Consider the following 21,431-nt stretch of genomic DNA (forward strand, 5'->3'; position numbering starts at 1 on the left):
CAATAATACTTTTTTCCAGCCTCCTGAGGTTGTAGAGGCTCTGTTGTGCCTTCATCACCACACTGTCTGTGTAGCTGGACCATTTCAGGATGTCAGTGATGCCGAAGAACTTGGAAGCTTTCCTCCATCTCCACTGCCGTCTCGCTGATGTGGATGGGGGCGTGCTCCCTCTGCTTTCTTCTGAAGTCCACGATTAGCTCATTCATTTTGTTGAGGGAGAATTTATTTTCCTGCCACCACTTCGCCGGGGCCCTCACCTCCAACCTGTAGCCTGTTTCGTTGTTGGTAATCAGTCCTACCACTGTTGATTGAGTTGGAGACGTGCGTGGCCACAAAGTCATGGGAGTACAGGAGGGGGCTAAGCAGGCACAGATGTTGGGCCACCCCCCTGTTGCGGTTCAGTGTAGCGCAAGTGTTGTATCTTAACTTCACCACCAGGCCCGTCAGGAAATCCAGGACCCAGTTGCAAAGGGTGGGGTTCAGACCCAAGTTTATTGATGAGCTTGGTGGGCACTATGGCGTTGAAGGCTGAGCAGCATTCTTACATAGGTATTCCTGTTGTCCAGACGGGATAGGGCAGTGTGTAGTGCAATGGAGATTGCGTAATCTGTGGATCTGTTAGGGCGTTATGCAAATTGTAGTGGGTCTAGGGTTTCTAGTAAGATAGAGGTGATATGATTCTTAACTAGCCTCTCAAATCACTTCATGATGACAGAAGTGAGTGCTCCAGGGCAATTTTTTCCCTTCTCTTTAACAGAAGACCGTGCCTGTTTCTAAACTACCCCATCAACATTATTTTTGAAAGATAGCTTTTTGTCAATCCAGATGACCAAATATTTATAAGTGGCGACACAACAATAAGGGCACCATCCAAAGTACGTATGAGTCGGATACATTTTTACCTGATTTGGAAAAATAACCTATACTTGTTTTACCTGCATTAAGTACCAATTTCAGTTCAAGAAAGGCTTCCTGCAGGGAAATACAGAGCCTGGTCAGCTGTGGGGGTAATGGCATGCACCACAGTCATCTGCATACAAGTGCATTGAATTTTTTATAAACCAATTTTGCTAATGTAAATAGTAAAATGAACCAAACCAATAATCGAGCCCCGTGGGACACTGTTCTGTCCTTTTTAAATAATGTCATGCATAGCAACATTTGCCACATAAACAACAGATGCAGGTGAGTGTGTGTTTCTGAAACGGTGATGTTCTCTGTGTTTGGTGCGTCTGTGTTTTAAGGTGACCCCTGATGTTGTCATGTTACAGAGGCGCATGCCACAGTGCTTTCGCGACCCGTCCTCGTCTCCCCTGAGGAAGCTCTCTATTGACCTGATCAAAACCTACAAATGCATCAATGAGGTAAGTTCCACCACTCTCCCTCTGCCACACACTACACCTGTACCTGGAACTCTGGTCGCTCAAGGCCAGGGCTTGCACAAAACATACACGGAAGGATTAATCACTGCTCAAATTAAAATTTTTGTAAATAACACATCTGTTAAGCCTGAATAAGATACAATCAGGCCTGCACTGATCACTTGAAGATTTGAATCAAATAGTGACAACATCCCATGCAATCTCAGCTTGTACTGCATAGTAGTGGTTAGGGCCTACCTTTTAGCAACTACCTCCCAGGCTCCGATAGGAGTTGGGTAATCTAGTAACATGGGTAATCTAGTAACAACACCATTTTGTTGGCAGGTATACTATGCAAAAAAGAAGCGGAGACACCAACATGTCCAGGGCGACGACTCCAGTCACAAGAAAGAGAGGAAGGTCTTCAACGACGGCTATGATGACGACAACTACGACTACATCGTCAAAAACGGGGAGAAATGGATGGACCGCTACGAGATCGACTCCTTGATAGGCAAAGGCTCGTTTGGACAAGTGAGTCACATGACATGCATGTATTGTCAACCACCAGGGGAGAAGTTTTGCAGAAACTCATCTGGTATTGTTTCAACCACCACCAGGCCTTTAAAGGGCTAGACATGGTCCTTAAAATTGACCTGACATGCATGTTTTCAAAAATGATACATGAGCATTTAACCAGAGGCTCACACATTGTGGCGGAATCGCTGATAGGACTGTGAAGATCTTGGAATTTGAGGTTATGGTAATTGGCCAGGCCAATGTACATGGTCACCGACATAACCATTCTGGAGGTTAAGTCACAATTCTGTTTGTACACTTATTTACATGGACATGCTTCTTAATGAAACCTATTTGAAACAAGCCATTACACTTCGTTATTATCACGCCATTTTCATTATTATTATTCAGGTTATTACTAATACATATTAATAAAATAAATGTAAGTACCAGGTTAAAGAGGATCTGTCACATGTCCATGTTGACACATTAATGGAGTCCAAATAAAAATGTATGCCTACCTTGTTCTTGTCTGTTGGCTTTTCTGCATATAAAAAAGCAATTAAATACAGATCCTATTCTGATGCACAAAACCATTCAAACAAAGTCCGATGGGGTTTCTCCCACTTTCCCCAAATTATTCACATACTGCCACAAACCCTGCTGCTGTGGTCATTCGATGGCATTGGCATATGTTCGTCAAAGAAAGGAAGCCGTAATGAGAAGTAATGTAGCCTAAGCTACTGACAATAGGCCTTTTACAAGCGTTTGATTCTTATTAAAGAGATGTAGTCAAGACAGGCTACTTTGAAAAACTTTCTGCATGAACATATGCATATAGAGAATCAGTGTACTCACTCACCAAGGAAAAGCACCTGTCAGTCAAAGCCAGCAGCTTATGTCAGACAAGCAAATATCCTTTCCTTAAAACTTATTTTAAAAAACAACTAGGCCTACCTTGGGATTTCTGGAAGTAGGCTATAAGCTAAGGAATTGACAATGAAAGTATGAATGGGACAGATGTGTGTGTGTGTGTGTGTGTGTGTGTGCGCGCGCAGAAGTGTGTGCTGTACACGCAGGAGAGCAGAGAGCTAGCGAGTGGAGAGCGTGTGTGTGTGTGTGTGTGTGTGTGTGCAAAGAGGCTGTAATAAATCAGAGCCCCACCCCCCTGTTTAGTGCATGTGTTCCTGCCGGGCTCATTGTTTTTTACATGGTTTGTGTTTGGCCTTGCCTCTCTCCAGGTTGTAAAGGCATATGACCGTGCAGAGCAGGAGTGGGTGGCAATTAAGATCATCAAGAACAAGAAGGCTTTTCTTAATCAAGCCCAGATTGAAGTGCGGCTCCTCGAGCTCATGAACAAACATGACACGGAGATGAAGTACTACATAGGTACAGCCAGATTCTCCTTTTTCCCTATACTCACTCACTCACTCACTCACTCACTCACTCACTCACTCACTCACTCACTCACTCACTCACTCATATATAGTTAGTTAGTTAGTTAGTTAGTTAGTTCAAAAGTTTGTGGTCACTTAGAAATGTTCTTGTTTTTGAAAGAAAAGCAAAAAAAATGTGTCCATTTTTTTAAATAACATCAAATTGATCAGAAATACATTGTTAATTTTGTAAATGACTATTGTAGCTGGAAACGGCAGATTGTACGCCTTTGTAGATATTCCATAAACAGAGGCCCATTATCAGCAAAAGTCACTCCTGTTTCCAATTGACATGTTGTTAGCCATTCCAAGTTTATCATTTTAAAAGGCTAATTGATCGTTAGAAAACCCTTATGTAATTATATTAGCGCAGCTGAAAACTGTTGTTCTGGTTAAAGAAGCAATAAAACTGTCCTTCTTTAGACTAGTTGAGTATCTGGGACATCAGCATTTGCGGGTTAAATTACAGGCTCAAAATGGCCAGAAACAAAGACCTTTCTTCTAAAAATCGTCAGTCTATTCTTGTTCTGTTTAATGAAGCCTATTCCATTCGAGAAATTGTCAAGCGTTTTCTACCTGGTTTTCTAATGATCAATTAGCCCTTTAAAATGATGAACTTGGATTAGCTAACACACCGTGCCATTGGAACACAGGAGTGATGGTTGCTGATAATAGGCCTCTGTACGCCTCTGTATTTTGTTATTGACATACATACATACATACATACATACATACATACATACATACATACATACATACATACATACATACATACATACATACATACATACATGCATACGCACGCACGCACGCATACATACATACATACATACATACATACATACATACATACATGCATGCATGCATACAGTGGGGCAAAGAAGTATTTAGTCAGCCACCAATTGTGCAAGTCCTCCCACTTAAAAAGATGAGGCCTGTAATTTTCATCATAGGTACACTTCAACTATGACAGACAACCCTCGCAAGGCTGCAGGCCGAGACGGCATCCCCAGCCTCGTCCTCAGAGCATGCGCAGGCTGGCTGGTGTGTTTACGGACATATTCAATCAATCCCTATCCCAGTCTGTTGTTCCCACATGCTTCAAGAGGGCCACCATTGTTCCCGTTCCCAAGAAAGCTAAGGTAACTGAGCTAAACGACTACCGCCCCGTAGCACTCACTTCCGTCATCATGAAGTGCTTTGAGAGACTAGTCAAGGACCATATCACCTCCACCCTACCCGACACCCTAGACCCACTCCAATTTGCTTACCGCCCAAATAGGTCCACAGACGATGCAATCTCAACCACACTGCACACTGCCCTAACCCATCTGGACAAGAAGAATACCTATGTGAGAATGCTTTTCATCGACTACAGCTCGACATTTAACACCATAGTGCCCTCCAAGCTCGTCATCAAGCTCGAGACCCTGGGTCTCGACCCCGCCCTGTGCAACTGGGTACTGGACTTCCTGACGGGCCGCCCCCAGGTGGTGAGGGTAGGCAACAACATCTCCACCCCGTTGATCCTCAACACTGGGGCCCCACAAGGGTGCGTTCTGAACCCTTTCCTGTACTCCCTGTTCACCCACGACTGCGTGGCCACGCACGCCTCCAACTCAATCATCAAGTTTGCGGACGACACAACAGTGGTAGGCTTGATTACCAACAACGACGAGACGGCCTACAGGGAGGAGGTGAGGGCCCTCGGAGTGTGGTGTCAGGAAAATAACCTCACACTCAACGTCAACAAAACTAAGGAGATGATTGTGGACTTCAGGAAACCGCAGAGGGAACACCCCCCTATCCACATCGATGGAACAGTAGTGGAGAGGGTAGTAAGTTTTAAGTTCCTCGGCGTACACATCACAGACAAACTGAATAGGTCCACCCACACAGACAGCATCGCAGCAGCGCCTCTTCAACCTCAGGAGGCTAAAGAAGTTTGGCTTGTCACCAAAAGCACTCACAAACTTCTACAGATGCACAATCGAGAGCATCCTGTCGGGCTGTATCACCGCCTGGTACGGCAACTGCTCCGCCCACAACCGTAAGGCTCTCCAGAGGGTAGTGAGGTCTGCACAACGCATCACAGGGGGCAAACTACCTGCCCTCCAGGACACCTACACCACCCGATGTCACAGGAAGGCCATAAAGATCATCAAGGACAACAACCACCCGAGCCACTGCCTGTTCACCCCGCTATCATCCAGAAGGTGAGGTCAGTACAGGTGCATCAAAGCTGGGACGGAGAGACTGAAAAACAGCTTCTATCTCAAGGCCATCAGACTGTTAAACATCCACCACTAACATTGAGTGGCTGCCGCCAACACACTGACTCAACTCCAGCCAATTTAATAATGGGAATTGATGGGAAATGATGTAAAATATATCACTAGCCACTTTAGACAATGCTACCTAATATGTTTACATACCCTAATTATTCATCTCATATGTATACGTATATACTGTACTCTATCATCTACTGCATCTTCATGTAATACATGTATCACTAGCCACTTTAACTATGCCACTTTGTTTACATACTCATCTCATATGTATATACTGTACTCAATACCATCTACTGTATCTTGCCTATGCCGCTCTGTACCATCACTCATTCATATATCTTTATGTACATATTCTTTATCCCCTTACACTTGTGTCTATAAGGTAGTAGTTTTGGAATTGTTAGCTAGATTACTTGTTGGTTATTACTGCATTGTCGGAACTAGAAGCACAAGAATTTCGCTACACTCACATTAACATCTACTAACCATGTGTATGTGACAAATAAAGTTTGATTTGATGAGAAGAATAAAAATCCAGAAAATCACAATGTATGATTTTTTAAATGAATTTATTTGCAAATTATGGTGGAAAATAAGTATTTGGTCAAAAACAAAAGTTTATCTCAATACTTTGTTATATACCCTTTGTTGGCAATGACAGAGGTCAAACGTTTTCTGTAAATCTTCACAAGGTTTTCACACACTGCTGCTGGTATTTTGGCCCATTCCTCCATGCAGATCTCCTCTAGAGCAGTGTTTTGGGGCTGTTGCTGGGCAACACGGACTTTCAACTCCGTCCAAAGATTTTCTATGGGCTTGAGATCTGGAGACTGGCTAGGCCACTCCAGGACCTTGAAATGCTTCTTACGAAGCCACTCCTTCGTTGCCCGGGCGGTGTGTTTGGGATCATTGTCATGCTGAAAGACCCAGACCCTCATCTTCAATGCCCTTGCTGATGGAAGGAGGTTTTCACTCAAAATCTCACGATGCATGGCCCCATTCATTCTTTCCTTTACATGGATCAGTCGTCCTGGTCCCTTTGCAGAAAAACAGCCCCAAAGCATGATGTTTCCACCCCCATGCTTCACAGAAGGTATGGTGTTCTTTGGATGCACCTCAGCATTCTTTGTCGAGGGAGATCGAGGGAGATTATCAGTGGTCTTGTATGTCTTTCATTTCTTCAAACCAAGCTGCTTACCTATTGCAGATTCAGTCTTCCCAGGTCTACAATTTAGTTTCCGGTGTCCTTTGACAGCTCTTTGGTCTTGGCCATAGTGGAGTTTGGAGTGTGACTGTTTGAGGTTGTGGACAGGTGTCTTTTATACTGATAACAAGTTCAACCTGGTGCTATTAATACAGGTAACGAGTGGAGGACAGAGGAGCCTCTTAAAGAAGAAGTTACAGGTCTGTGAGAGCCAGAAATCTTGCTTGTTTGTAGGTGACCAAATACTTATTTTCCACCATAATTTGCAAATAAATTCATTAAAAATCCTGCAATGTGATTTTCTGGATTTTTTTCCCTCATTTTGTCTGTCATAGTTGAAGTGTACCTATGATGAAAATTACAGGCCTCATCTTTTTAAGTGGGAGAACTTGCACAATTGGTGGCTGACTAAATACTTTTTTATCCCATTGTACGTGCATGCATACATATACATACATACATACATACATACATACATACATACATACATACATACATACATACGACCTCTGTTCAACTTTGTGATGGAGTCTTTACTATAGTAATACCAGAAAGACCCCAAAACATCTTGATGGAAGTGTGCTACCTGCTAGCTACACAGGACCGCCCCGATGTGTCTAAGTTGGTAGAGCATGGCTTGCAGTGCCAGGGTTCTGGGTTCGATTCCCACGGGGGACCAGTACGAAAAAGTATTAACATGTGTAAGTCGCTCTGGATAAGAGTCTGCTAAATGACTAATATGTAAATGTTTTGGAGAACCTTAATTGAAAAGGCTTTTTAATCCAGGATGAGGCTTAATCTGTCTAGGAAACCAGTCCATTAACATGTGCAAGTCAATAATCAGTATCCAATATGTTAACACCACTAGTGTATCAACCTAACTCAAAACAAATGCTCATTAGTCTTTTTTTTGTCCCCTCTTCTCTCTCTCCAGTTCACCTTAAGCGCCACTTCATGTTCCGGAGCCACCTGTGCTTGGTGTTTGAGATGCTCTCCTACAACCTGTACGACCTGCTGCGGAACACCAACTTCCGTGGCGTCTCACTCAACCTCACACGCAAGTTTGCCCAGCAAATGTGCACAGCACTGTTGTTCCTGGCCACGCCCGAGCTCAGCATCATCCACTGTGACCTGAAGCCCGAGAACATCCTGTTGTGCAACCCCAAGAGGAGCGCCATCAAGATCGTGGATTTTGGCAGCTCCTGCCAGCTGGGACAGAGGGTAGGGCTGGGAATTGCCAGGGATCTCACAATACTTAGGTGCCGATACAATATGTATTGCATTTCTCATTATTCTATAGGTAATGCGATTTGATGTTCCAAAAGTATTCATACCGCTTCACTTTAATGGCTTAAATCGTTTTTTACACAATACCCCATAATGACAAAGCAGGCAGTTTTTTTTTAGAAAATGTTTACACTTTTATAAAAAAATAAGCTGATATCACATTTACTAAAGTATTCAAACCCTTTACTCAGTACTTTGAAGAACCTTTGGCAGAGAATTACATTCTCGAGTCTTCTTGCGTGTGATGCTACATGCTTGGCACACCTGTATTTAGGGAGTTTCTTCCATTCGTCTCTGCAGATCCTTTCAAGCTCTGTCAGGTTGGATGGGGAGCGTCGCTGCACAGTTATTTACAGACCTCTCCAGAGATGTCCTCTCCAAGTCCAGGCTCTGGGTGGGCCACTCAAGGTCATTGAGACTTGTTCCGAAGCCACTCTTGCGTTGTCTTGGCCTTCGCCCCCAGTCTGAGGTCCTGGAGCAGGTTTTCATCAAGGATCTCTCTACTTTGCTCCGTTCATCTTTCCCTCGATCCTAACTAGTCTCCCTGCCCCTGAACAACATCCCCACAGCATGATGCTGCCACTACCATGCTTCACCATATGGATGGTGCCACGTTTCCTCCAGTTGTGATGCTTGGCATTCAGGCCAAAGAGTTTCATCTTGGTTTAATCAGACCAGAGAATCTTGTTTCTCATGGTCAGAGTCCTTTCGGTGCCTTTTGGCAAACTCCAAATGGGATGTCATATGCATTTTACTGAGGAGTGGCTTCTGTCTGGCCACTTTACTATAAAGGCCTGATTGGTGGAGTGCTAGAGAGATGGTTGTCTTTCTGGAAGGTTCTCCCATCTCCACAGAGGAACTCTGGCATTCTGTCAGAGTGACCATCAGGTTTTTGGTCACCTCCCTGACCAATCCCCTTCTCCCCCGATTGCTCAGTTTGGCTGGGCGGCCAGCTCTAGGAAGAGTCTTGGTGGTTCCAAACTTCTTCCATTTAAGAATGATGGAGGCCATTGTGATCTTGGGGACCTTCAATGCTGCAGAAATGCTTTGGTACCTTTCCCCAGATCTGTCCCTGGACACAATTCTGCCACGGACCTCTACGGACAATGCCTTTGACCTCATGGCTTGGTTTTTACTCTGACATGCACTGTCAACTGTGGGACCTTTTTATATAGACAGGTCTGTGCCTTTCCAAATCATGTCCAGTCAATTGAAGTACTACAGGTGGACTCCAATCAAGTTGTAGAAACATCTCAAGGATGATCAATGGAAACGGGATGCACCTGAGCTCAATTTCCAGTCTCATAGCAAAGGGTCTAAATGCTTATGTAAATAACATATTTCTGTCATTGTGGGGTATTGTGTGTAGATTGATGTGGATTTTTAAAATGTAATAACATTTTAGAACGAGGCTGTAACGTAACAGAATGTGGGAAAAAATCAAGGGGTCTAAGTACTTTCCGAAGGCACTGTATGTTTGCGGCAGATAGACGAGGGAGAGCATGAGAACATTTTTTTAATGATCAGATAAAATAAAATCTCACTATTTAAAAAGATGGTTTACAAGATATAGGACAAAAAATACTGGCGTTTTTGATAGGCAGCGAGAGCTACGGAGCAAAAAAATAGGTGGAATCTTGTACTCAAAGTATCGATTATAATTTGTAACCATCGACCCCCATCACTAACAGAGGCTAAGTGAATGAGGATGTGACGCTGATGATGTTTTTCCTGGAGGTTAATATGGTCATTTTATGCTACATAAGTCTTACACCAAAACTGAGAATCTGATATTTTTGTGACCCACTATGGATTCTCTATTTAATGGATTGATTAATTATTGGATAGATGGATTGGTAGAGTATGATGTGGAAAGATACAAAAAAAAATGTTTATGGAAAGGGTTTCATGGCAAGAAAAGGGTATCAAAAATGCCATGTCCTAACAGCTGTGACCCCTTTCTGTCCACTCAGATCTACCAGTACATCCAGAGTCGCTTCTACCGCTCCCCAGAGGTGCTGCTGGGCATGCCTTATGACCTGGCCATCGACATGTGGTCCCTGGGCTGCATTCTGGTGGAGATGCACACAGGAGAGCCCCTATTCAGTGGGGCCAATGAGGTAGGACTCATGGAATGAAAAGATGTAGTCTTTATTTAGGATGATATAACTTGTCAGATAATGCTTACCTGTGATGCTTCATTGTGCTCATGTGAGAAAGATTTTCAGTTTTTGTCTTCATTAAGATGTGTAGGGAGTGAGAACCTAATAAAGACCAACAGAGGGAGCTGTGGTGCTTTGAACGTTTCACTAGGAGACAGGACTCTACTTTTCACCTAGTTTAGTTGTATTGTTTATAAGAGGCATGTGTCACATGCCTCTCACATGCCACATGTCACACTATACTCAGGTGCAGGCAATTTCATATGCAGTTAGTGCCAAATAGGGTAAGACATTCTTAATTGTGGTCTTCTGATTTTTCAGATTGATCAAATTAACAAAATAGTGGAAGTTCTGGGTGTCCCTCCCAATTACATATTGGACCAGGCGCCCAAGGCCAGGAAGTTCTTTGAGAAGATATCGGACAGCACGTGGGGTGCAAAGAAGACCAAAGATGGCAAAAGGGTGAGTTCAACAAAATCACCCTGTCAATTATGTTGTTGTGATGTCATAAATGTCCTTTGCAATAGTGAGTGTATATATCCTCAAAGTCTCTGTTCTGTGTGTGCACAGTATAAGCCGCCGGGCATGCGGAAGCTGCACAGCATCCTGGGTGTGGAGGCGGGGGGTCCTGGGGGGCGGCGGGCGGGTGAGTCTGGCCACGCTGTCGCTGACTACTTGAAGTTCAAGGATCTGATCCTTCGGATGCTGGACTACGACCCCAAGAGCCGCATCCAGCCCTATTACGCCCTGCAGCACAGCTTCTTCAAGAAGACTGCGGATGAGGGGACCAACACGAGCAGCAGCGTGTCCACCAGCCCCGCACTGGAGCAGTCCCAGTCCTCTGGAACCACCTCCAGCACCTCCTCCAGCTCAGGTAGGGAGAGCAACGCAGCCACAAAGCTGCATGGAGAACTGGGGGTTCACTTTGAAGCATTAGCGTGACCTTGTCTCTCAGTCCAATCCTGGGGAACCCCTGGGGTGTTCACTTTGTTTGCGCTAGCCTCGCACACTGGGATTTCCAAGGAATACAGTTTTTCAGTACCGGATTAGACATGATGAAATTAGTGCAGGTAGTGCAGAGCCTTAAGGGAGATTGGAACTGTCTCAAATGTTCAACATAAATTTAATGTCAACTGATTTCTGTTTGTGTTTCTGCTCTGCAGGAGGGTCGTCTGGCACGAGCACCAGTGGGCGGGCGCGCTCGGACCCAACACATCAGCACCGGCACAGCGGAGGTCACTTCAGTGCCGTGCAGGCCATGGACTGCGAAAATCTCTTCCCACAGGCAAGTCTCATACACACGCTATTGCTCCTGGCCAAGTGACCCCCACTAGATTGTCACATAGTCTATAACCCAGGTTAACAACCTTTACCCCAACTCCCATTTGAGATGGATGAGCCCTCTCATATGCACAGCTTGAGGAAGTTTTGGGTTTTCTAAGCATAGGTGTCGCTCTTCAGACAGAGTTGAATAACCTGTTATCAGTCATTTGCGTTACTGACTGTTGCTGTTGTGTGTCAGGCGAGGCAGCCGCTCCCTCCCCCAGTTGGCTGGGCAGGTGGCAAAGGGGCGCAGACAGTGACAGTGGAGACCCACCCCGTCCAGGAAACCACCTTTCACGTGCCTCCCCAGGCGCCCAAGGCCATCCACCCCTTGGCCCCCGGCAACAGCTCCTCCGCCCACCAGCACCATCACCACGGACACCATCACTTACACCATCAACCCCACCACCCCCATGGACAGCAGGGCCTGTTTGCGCGGTCCCACCTCTACCACTCCCCTATCAACAGTGCCTCCACAGAGAACTCGGTGGAAGTGGTGCACGGCCACCTGTCTATGACCTCCCTGTCTTCCTCCTCCTCCTCCACATCTTCCTCCTCCACCGGGACCCAGGGGAACAAGGCTTACCAGCTGCGCCCGCTCCCTGCCAACGCAGCCGTGGACTTTGGCCAGAACGGCAGAATGGGACTGGGTGCCTTCTCCAACCCCAGACAAGAGACTGGGATGGCGGGCCACCCCACCTACCCCATGGGCATGGGCATGAGACAAGGCATAGACGGGGAGGAGTCGCCCATGGCAGGAGTCTGTGTACAGCAGAGTTCTGTCGCCAGTTCGTGACTAAACTGAGAATGTTTTGTTTTTTTGAAGGTGGTGGGTTTTTATTTCAACAAAAAAAGTGCGTGAAGAATCAAAAAGCTGCTTTAAACTAGAGGGGGAGATTATCACTTACTCTCTACCACAGTGCAAAGCCCACCATTTCTCCAACTCCTCCCCATGCCACCCTTGGGTTTCTCTCTTCACTTTGGTTTCAAATGGGATTATTCGCTCCACCATTTTCAGTGTTCACAGGGAATTAGATTTTTACTACAAACGTTCTTGCATAACATACTTCACAACAGTACTGAAACATCCATTCATTTCACATACAACTCTCACTCGACTGCATGGTTTGCATTATTCCTTGTTATTGTCAGCCGAGAGCTTGGAAGTCTGGATAGAAAATCACGTAGACATTATTTGTTAACGGCTATTTAGTAAAGGAATTGTTACAGCACCATAACATTTCCAGAAACTCCTATCCACACATTTTCACTTTTTTCCATATTCGGCAAGAATAATTTTCTCTGGATTTATATTCTCATTTTAATTTTTTTGTTCTGTTGTACAATTCCACCTGTGAGCTGTGAGACATGAAGTGTATGCTACAAAGCAGGATCAATGAGTTAGCTAACTTTTATAAACAACAGGTTGTGGTCATTAGACCATTTCCATTTCAAGCTTCTTCTTTTTTTTATTTTTTTTAAATAAGTTAATATTTAGGCATGTTGGCTGGCTAACTCATTGATCCTGCTTTGTAGTATACCTGTCCATAGAGTGGCAGAGGATTGAAGCATTATACAGGGAGTTTCCATCTCACTGGGTTTGTTTCTTTGAGAGGAATGTGGATGCGCTGTGCGGGGGGCCAGCCATGTACAGCTGTGCAGCAGAGTGCCATGCTGGGAGGCCCCAGGCAAGTACAGGTGGGCCCTCCTAGCCCTCCCCTGGACTTGAAAAAGGCCACACTGAAGAGATGTACTTCGGAGCAGTGGCCAGGGCCGAGCCACCCCAAACCTACAGTACAGTTGTCCGGGCAGTGTCCGTTTTTTTAGAACTCTTTGGCCTTATGTTTTTTTGGGACTCTCAAATTAAGGGTGGGGGGTGGGGAAAGAAGCTGGACATTATCTTTTAAATGAGAAAATAGCTTTCTATTTTTGAAGTTTGGGTATAAAACAAACATAATTCTTAACAAAGAAAAAGTAGAAAAAATGTTTTTTGAGAATGGTAATTTGAGGCCTTTAACTAAAACGTGTGACTTGCGAGGTCCAGTGATTGCCGGGCCTTGTAAGTTCACAGAAGTATTTTTGTTGCAAGATGGATGGAATTGGCTATGACTGTCCCTTCCAACTTTTTACTTGTTTCTTCAGCATGTGGTTCCTCCAACAGAGCTTCTGCAAAAATGTCTTCTGTTCATCTTCAATATGAAAACATGCTGAATTTTGTGACTGCTTTTTTGCCTCACAATTATGCTGTGAATTTTACAAGAATTTATTTTCCCTTTTTGATAATTTATTGTACCAAAGCTGTGTTTATAGCACATAGATTTCTGTAACCAATAATGTAGCAGTTCTCCACTTTGACACAAGGTATATCAAGACCTTTTTAAAATGTCAGTAAAAATGGCTGAATCTATTGCTTTAGCAAAACTGGAGCTGTTGTTGAACTCAGTACATTTACTGTTAGCTGAATCTTCAACAGAATTGGTTGTAAAGGTTTTTTTTTTCTCTAAAAAGACAAACAACAAACAAAACAAATCTCTCATTGGTATAACTTTTTTTCTGTTCTCAAAGACTTGAGGGACAATAGATGCCAGCGCTGATTGCTACTCTGCGGGTTCCGGAGTATCAGTATGGTCGCTGTTAGTTGAGGCAAGTCCTCGTATTCATGAGTTGAAAGTGAGAGAGGAAAGATGTGAACAGTGCATTAATCCTTCAATTTGTGACCAGGTATTCAGCGGTTGTTTCAAACGTGCCTGTCTGGATAAAGCTGCCGTGACTACTTTCGGCAGTCTTCATGGCAGTGGCTAAAATGGTGCCCCTTTTCCCCCGTCAATTTAGAAACAACCATTTTTGACCTAGCTAGCAGAGAGGCACTGTACACATCTACATTTTAGCTGGGATACTGCTCTAAATGAGCTAGAATCCATGTTTGACTGAAGCTCTCACCATGGAAGTTCAATCCAAAAGGAAACTAGTAGGGATGAATGGTGTGAGAGGTGAGCCCTGCCTGCTGGAGTGTCCTACTCCAGTCTCATCGTGTGATGCCTGAGGATACGGGACAACTGGCCTAAGTTTTGTACCCTTTGCAAACATTTAAGGGGGCGGCAACAGCTAGAGGAAAGGTGTCCATGACATCACAGGCTTCAGGTGTTTACTTTTCAACCCCATTTTAATAGCTGAAATAGAATTTATTATGTATATATTTGTATTTTTTTAATAAAGGAAGTTTAGAACTCACTACTTTTTTCCTAATGGTATTTTGAGTACATTTAAGTCAATGTGGAGACCATGCAGTGGAAGTTCTGTGATATTAGTCAGTGGGTAACCGTGCTTCCAGGCCAAAGTAGTTGACAATGCCAGTACAAATGCAAAACTTTTAGGGTTTAAATTAACAGGAGAGTAGATATTCATGCCGTAAATATTATAGACAGGGTATAGTGTGTGGATGTGTCTACAAACCTGAATGACAGCTGTGATTTAATATATAAATACATACGCAATTATGTACATATATTACAGGAACTATTTTTAGGTGCATTAAAATTGGCATAAGCTTCCACCGTGGGGCCATTTGCAGTCGGGCTACTGATACGTGTGTGAAAGTGAAAGCCACGATCGTCAACAAACCATCCAACTTTTACTCCCAAGTGTTCAATATCATTTCTGCTCTGCTCCCTATTTAATTGGAATACAGGCTTTTTATTGCCACCCTTGCCTTCCTGTCCCCCAGTCGTCTGATTTTGAGTGATTGACAACAGTTTGGTTACAGGACAGCTGACGTGCTGTTGTAAAGATTAAACGGCATGGGAAAAGAAATACCTGTGTCCACAGATTGTAAGATCTAGTCAATACTTGCTCTGTATATGAGAATGTTCCAAACATTTTTTTGTTAAATGGACAAGCCCTTTGTATTATATTCAAGCGGTCTTATGTATGATATAAACATTTAAAAAAGTGAATCAACTTGTACTGAGTCTATTTGTTTCCTTTTTCCCTGCCACTTTTTTGGGTTCTCAGATGGGTAACGACTGGAATTTAATCACAGTAGACATGTCTAGAATGCCAACCCAAGTATTTTAACTAGTCTAGTTCCCATCATGACAATGTTATGCTTCAGTAAGGATAATGAAAAGCACAATCTTCAAATAACCTTTTTACACAATGGCATTGAATGTGTTAACCCTCTTCACTTGGTCCTTTTATGAATTGATTGCGATCATTCTTAAAATGTCCAAATAGATCAGTTCCTTTACTCTCATGGAATTTGCCAATAGATCCGTTCCTTTTCTCTCATGGAATTTGCCAATTGGGGCGGCAAAGTAGCCTAGTGGTTAGAGCGTTGGACTAGTAACCGGAAGGTTGCAAGTTCAAACCCCCGAGCTGACAAGGTACAAATCTGTCGTTCTGCCACTGAACAGGCAGTTAACCCACTGTTCCTAGGCCGTCATTGAAAATAAGAATTTGTTCTTAACTGACTTGCCTAGTTAAATAAAGGTAAACAATAGATCAGTTCCTTTACTCTCCTGGAATTTGCCAATAGATCTTTTTTAGAGGGTGGATCAGTTTAATATTGTAATTGTCTGCATCATTTCCAATCCCCCATATTTTTGTGGTAAATGTATATATCCAAACACGCATGCATATATATACACATATACACATACATACTTTTTTAAAGAATACACCTTTATTATTATTCCCCGCAAACCCTTCCGCCGATCCCCCAATTGGAGTAAACTAATAAACACTCCTGCTTCTACCTTCAATCCATACATCTTATACATACTCGACAGACACAGACACAATAGTTCTCTCTTGTTTGTTCTTAGTCCTTCCTCTATTTCTGATGTCCATCCAGTTTGATGATTTCTATTTGTAACTATGCTATTTCACAAAAGTTCCGAACCTATATACATTTTACAAATCCTGTATGTTTTACATTGTTTATCTTGTTATTAGTCCCACCCTTCAGCTCCACTCAACCCCTCTCATCTGTCTCTCAACATCATCCATTTCGGATTTCTACTTGCCTTATATTTTTCAACTGTGCTGTGATGCTTCACAAAATAATTGAACCTTCCTATTCTCATAGCTTCTACAGATTGTAAATTAAAAATAAACATTTTTGCTAAAATAATTATATTATTGATTGACTATGGCTTTTCAAATCACCCAGTATTGCTATCTGTAGTGTTAGTTCTAGGCAAATGTTGCAATTCTTCAGCCATTACTGGACCTGTGACCAAAAATGAGCTACATATGGACAGTACCAAAAGAAATTATCTAATGACTCTGCCTCCTCACAGCAGAATCTGCAGAGTTGGGAAGATTGTATCCCCCATATATATATAACATTCTATTAGTTGCAAGAATTTTGTATAGTAATTTATATTGAAAAAGTCGAAATTTTGAATCCGGCGTTGTTTTGCATATCAATTCATAAACCATGTGCCATGGAATGGGTACATCGAAAATCTCTTCCCAACTATTTTGCAATTTATATGGCATAGCTGTCAGTTTTTTGGTCCTTAAATAAAAACATATACCAATTTAATTTATCACTTTTCTTTAACCATTTATGTTCTTTAATACAGGGCCGACATACAAGTTCCTTACTTTTTTCCCCTTCTACTTGCCTCTTCCATTTGTGGTAATGCTGCAATTAATTGGTTGTAATTTTGGGTAGAGCAGACATTTCCATATGTCTGTGTTAGCTGCATGTGTGACAACTCCACCAGTCCTATTTATGATATCATTCACTAAATGTATACCTTTTTTTTTTAAAGTTCTTAGATAAATACAGTTTTTTTTAAATCAATTAGTATATTTGAATTTAACCACAATATTTGTTGTACTATTTGTTCCGTCCTTTCAGGTGGATTAAACTGAAATTGCAACCAACTTTCTAAGGCTTGTTTAAAAAAATAAAGATATTTTGGACATTATTTCCTTTTCAAACAACCGAAAGTGAGCAGATGGAATCTGAATATAGGATGAGACCAATTGACTAGAGAACCAGTTTGGATTTAAGTATAACTTTTGTATGACTGATGCCTTTAGTGAGAGGTCAAATGCTTTAATATTTAATCATTTCTGCCCACCGAATTCATATTTGTTATATAAATAGGCCCTTTTAATTTGATCTGGTATGTCTACATATCCGTCAGACCACCCAATTGGCAAACTACATGGTAATGTAAAATGTGAATTTTTTTAGTGATCCAATACGCAATTTATCATAATTTGGTTTTAATCCAGAGAGGATAGCAAAATTATCTAGATCCTCTAAGAGGCCGCGGAGAGACTCCAATTGTGGTTTTAAAAGAAAACATGAATCATCAGCGTACAATGACACCTTAGTTTTTAGGCCATGGATTTCTAACATTTCGATGGCAATAATAAACAGATATGCCAATAGTGGACAACCTTGTTTTACTCCTCTAGATAGTTTAAAACTTTCTGAGATGTAGCCATTATTTATTATTTTACACCTAGGGTTACTATACATAACCTTAAGGTTAAGGGTTGATTCTTGACTAGGGGTGGGTTGATTCTTGACTAGGGGTGGCTTGAGGAGAAGGGGTGATGCTGGACTTGCGCAGGGTTAAGATGTGACTAAGTGAGGGGTGAGGTCTGAGGAGGAGGAATGGCGAAGTTCCTGGGAGGCCATCGAAGGTGTGCCCAGGTGTTAGCAACTTGATATAGTGAAGTGTGGGAAAGAAAAGAGTTGTGTAAATATGGGGACATTTGTATTTCATCCTTCTCAAACCAATTATATGTATTAACCCTAGATTACTTACAGGGGGTGTTGTTTTGAAACCAACCGCAGCAATTTTGCCACTCCATTGTAAAAAAATATTTTGCAGGCATTTGGAAATGAATGTCTACATTTGCTTTTGACTAGTGTATTATATTAGACACCTTAATACATACTTTTAAATTACATTAGGTGAACATGAACATTTGAACTATAATAAAATATATTTTTTAGAGTATTTTCCAGGTACCAGGTGTGCAGGCTCTTGGGACATTCATTGGGACCTTTTCATCTGCGGACAGGCTTTCACAGCTCTCCGTATCTGAGGACAGACAAAAAGACCAAGAAACCGGCGTCATTATACTAAAATTAGGCAGCACTGAATATTATGTTGCTATTATCTCTCTGTCCTATTACATAGTCTTCCTTGCTATGGACTTGAACTGGAGAATATTTTCATAATGTCCTCCCACAAAATGACCTGCCCTTTCCAGTAGCCTACTGTCCCTTTACTGACAGCTGGAGCGGCAGTCGTTTCACCCCCTTCCATGGCTCTTATCTACAATTGCATTTCGAGCTTGTGTTTTTAACTTCCAATGATGCATCAAGATAGATAGCTAATAGGAAGTTACATTACATTGGATTCACTTAGCTATACAATGGCCTACTGTAGGTAGCATTAAAGGGCTTGGGTTACATAAACTCAGCAAAGAAAGAAACGTTCTCACTGTCAACTGCGTTTATTTTCAGCAGACTTAACGTGTAAATATTTGTATGAACATAAGATTCAACAACTGAGACATAAACTGAACAAGTTCCACAGACATGTGATAACTGAGGATGGATCAACAACATTGCAGTTACTCCACAATACTAACCTAAATGACAGAGTGAAAAAATGGAAGCCTGTACAGAATAAAAATAATTGTTTGTAACAAGGCACTAAATAATACTGTAAAGAATATGGCAAAGCAATTAACTTTTTGTCCTGAATACAAGGTGTTATGTTTGGGGCAAATTAAACAACACATTACTGAGTACCACTCTCCATATGTTTAAGCATGGTGGTGGCTGCATCATCTTATGGGTGTTGTTGTAATTGTTAAGGACTTGGGAGTTTTTCAGGATAAAAAAATGAGCAGAATGGTGCTAAGCACAGGCAAAATCCTTGAGGAAAAATCTGGTTAAGTCTGCTTTCCACCAGACACTGGGAGAGGAATTCACCTTTCAGTGGGACAATAACCTAAAACACAATGTTATACCTTATCCTAAAAATGATAGGATGTTAATGAACTCAGGAACCATACCAGTGTGGAAGAAACTGCTTTCAATGTACAGTACTTTGTATCCCTCATTTATTTTGGCAGTTACCTGTATCACCAGTGAAATGGAAATGCTCTTGAAGAATTATATTTCCTTGTTTGTTTTTTGTTTAGTGCATATTAACTATATTTATGTTCCTCATATATGTCTAATGGCTTGTCAACCCCTAACAACACCTAACACACAGCCCCATGACAAGTACGCTGATTCATACCACTTACGCTTTCTCTTGTTTTGGGGGCAAATCAAACACACAAACACATTTCTTTCAAACATACTGTACAAATGTATTTAAAAAATGTGTCACTATAGTCGTTTGGGTTACTGTACAATGATTGTGCTTTCATATAAAGCATGCTTTCCATCCATCCATTGCCCGTGTGCTATCACACTGACATGTTAGGGAAAGGCAGAGATGGTCTATAGAAAAGGACAGTGATAAAAACCTCTCTTTTACTTTTGTTTCTTAAGCTGCAATGAATACAAATCCACGGAGAAACCAAAATGAAAACGTTTTTGAAGCAGCACATTTTGATTTTTTGATGCATTACCCTCCTACTCATCTATATGAGTAGGAGGGTAATGCTGAGTAATATAATGGACATCTGATAAAATCCCCCGTTCTGAAGGTCCTGAAATTCAGCCATAAAGTAGGCTACATTCACTTTCACCTCAGATTCTGACTGAAATGTGTGTGGGCTTGTGCGCATCTGGGTGCAGCTGTGGGCTTGTGTGTGCGTTTGTGTGATAGCAGATAGCATTTTGGTTTCAGCATTGGGAAATGGAAAACTTCCCCAGGTAGGCCGTCCACCCCACCCCCGCCTCCCACCTCTGCTTGCAACAGAAACTATGAACTGCCATCCGACTTGACTGTTGTCAGGGGCAAAGTGCGTTGCTTAATTGCTTTGCTTAACTGTCAAGCCCGTTCCCGGCCCATGTTTTTATGAAAAATCAAGTCTGATCTATATTAAATCAAAATGGGGCAGAGGCGTTTTGACACACGCTGATGTGATGCTGAAGATACTGAGTTGGTGGATGTTGAAAGGGTCCCCGCTATGTGGGAGAAACATATCTAGTCAATTTGAAACTGGCATTTCAGAGCCACAGTCTTGGAGTCGGGCTTTTAGATCAGAGAGACGCAAGGAATGTATCATTATCTTGAAAATCATTCACTTAGCTGGGGAACAGACACGCACTTACGCAAATACACACATAGTCACGCTTAACTTCTTTGCGATCGGTGTTCCTTCCCTGGGACGTTTGAGCTAACGTAGGCTAATGCGATTAGCATGAGATTGTAAGTAACAAGAGCATTTCCCAGGACATGGACATATTTGATATTGGCAGAAAGCTTAAATTCTTGTTTATCTAACTTCACTGTTCAATTTACAGTGACTATTACAGTGAAATAATACCATGCTATTGTTTGAGGAGAGTGCGCAATTTTGAACAAAGTTATTAATAAACAAATTAGGAACATTTGGGCAGTCTTGATTTTAACATTTTTAACAGAAATGCAATGGTTCATTGGATCACTCTAAAACTTTGATCATACACTGCTGCCATCTAGTGACAAATTTAAATTGCATCTGGGCTGGAATAATACATTATCGCCTTTCTCTTGCATTTCAAGGATGATGCTACAAAAACAAAAGAACGGTTGTTTTTTCTTTGCATTATCTTTTACCAGATCTATTTAGTCATATTCTCCTACATTTCACATTTCACATTTCCACAAACTTCAAAGTGTTTCCTTTCAAATGGTACCAATAAT

The 21,431-nt window shown here is 42.2% G+C and overlaps 1 protein-coding gene across 7 annotated transcripts in view; it reads left to right on the plus strand.

The window, feature by feature from the left end:
- LOC118390004 (dual specificity tyrosine-phosphorylation-regulated kinase 1A-like) overlaps positions 1–15,546 on the plus strand; it is a 42,493-nt gene extending 26,947 nt beyond the window's left edge. For 3 of the 7 annotated variants that reach the window (XM_035780108.2, XM_052529835.1, XM_035780109.2), the window contains 10 exons: positions 1,272–1,364; positions 1,707–1,895; positions 3,122–3,269; positions 7,354–7,512; positions 7,746–8,032; positions 10,072–10,218; positions 10,582–10,722; positions 10,831–11,134; positions 11,424–11,545; positions 11,783–15,546. In XM_035780108.2, coding sequence (XP_035636001.1) covers positions 1,272–1,364; positions 1,707–1,895; positions 3,122–3,269; positions 7,354–7,512; positions 7,746–8,032; positions 10,072–10,218; positions 10,582–10,722; positions 10,831–11,134; positions 11,424–11,545; positions 11,783–12,379 — 2,187 coding nt within the window. In that variant the 3' untranslated portion in view covers positions 12,380–15,546. Of the gene's footprint in view, positions 1–1,244; positions 1,365–1,706; positions 1,896–3,121; positions 3,270–7,353; positions 7,513–7,745; positions 8,033–10,071; positions 10,219–10,581; positions 10,723–10,830; positions 11,135–11,423; positions 11,546–11,782 lie in introns of all 7 variants that reach the window. The other 4 variants (XM_035780107.2, XM_035780106.2, XM_035780110.2 and 1 more) reach the window with 3 other exon arrangements.
- The last annotated feature ends 5,885 nt before the right edge of the window (positions 15,547–21,431 follow it).

Source organism: Oncorhynchus keta, chromosome 11 (assembly GCF_023373465.1).
Source record: "Oncorhynchus keta strain PuntledgeMale-10-30-2019 chromosome 11, Oket_V2, whole genome shotgun sequence".
Classification (NCBI taxonomy): domain Eukaryota; kingdom Metazoa; phylum Chordata; class Actinopteri; order Salmoniformes; family Salmonidae; genus Oncorhynchus; species Oncorhynchus keta.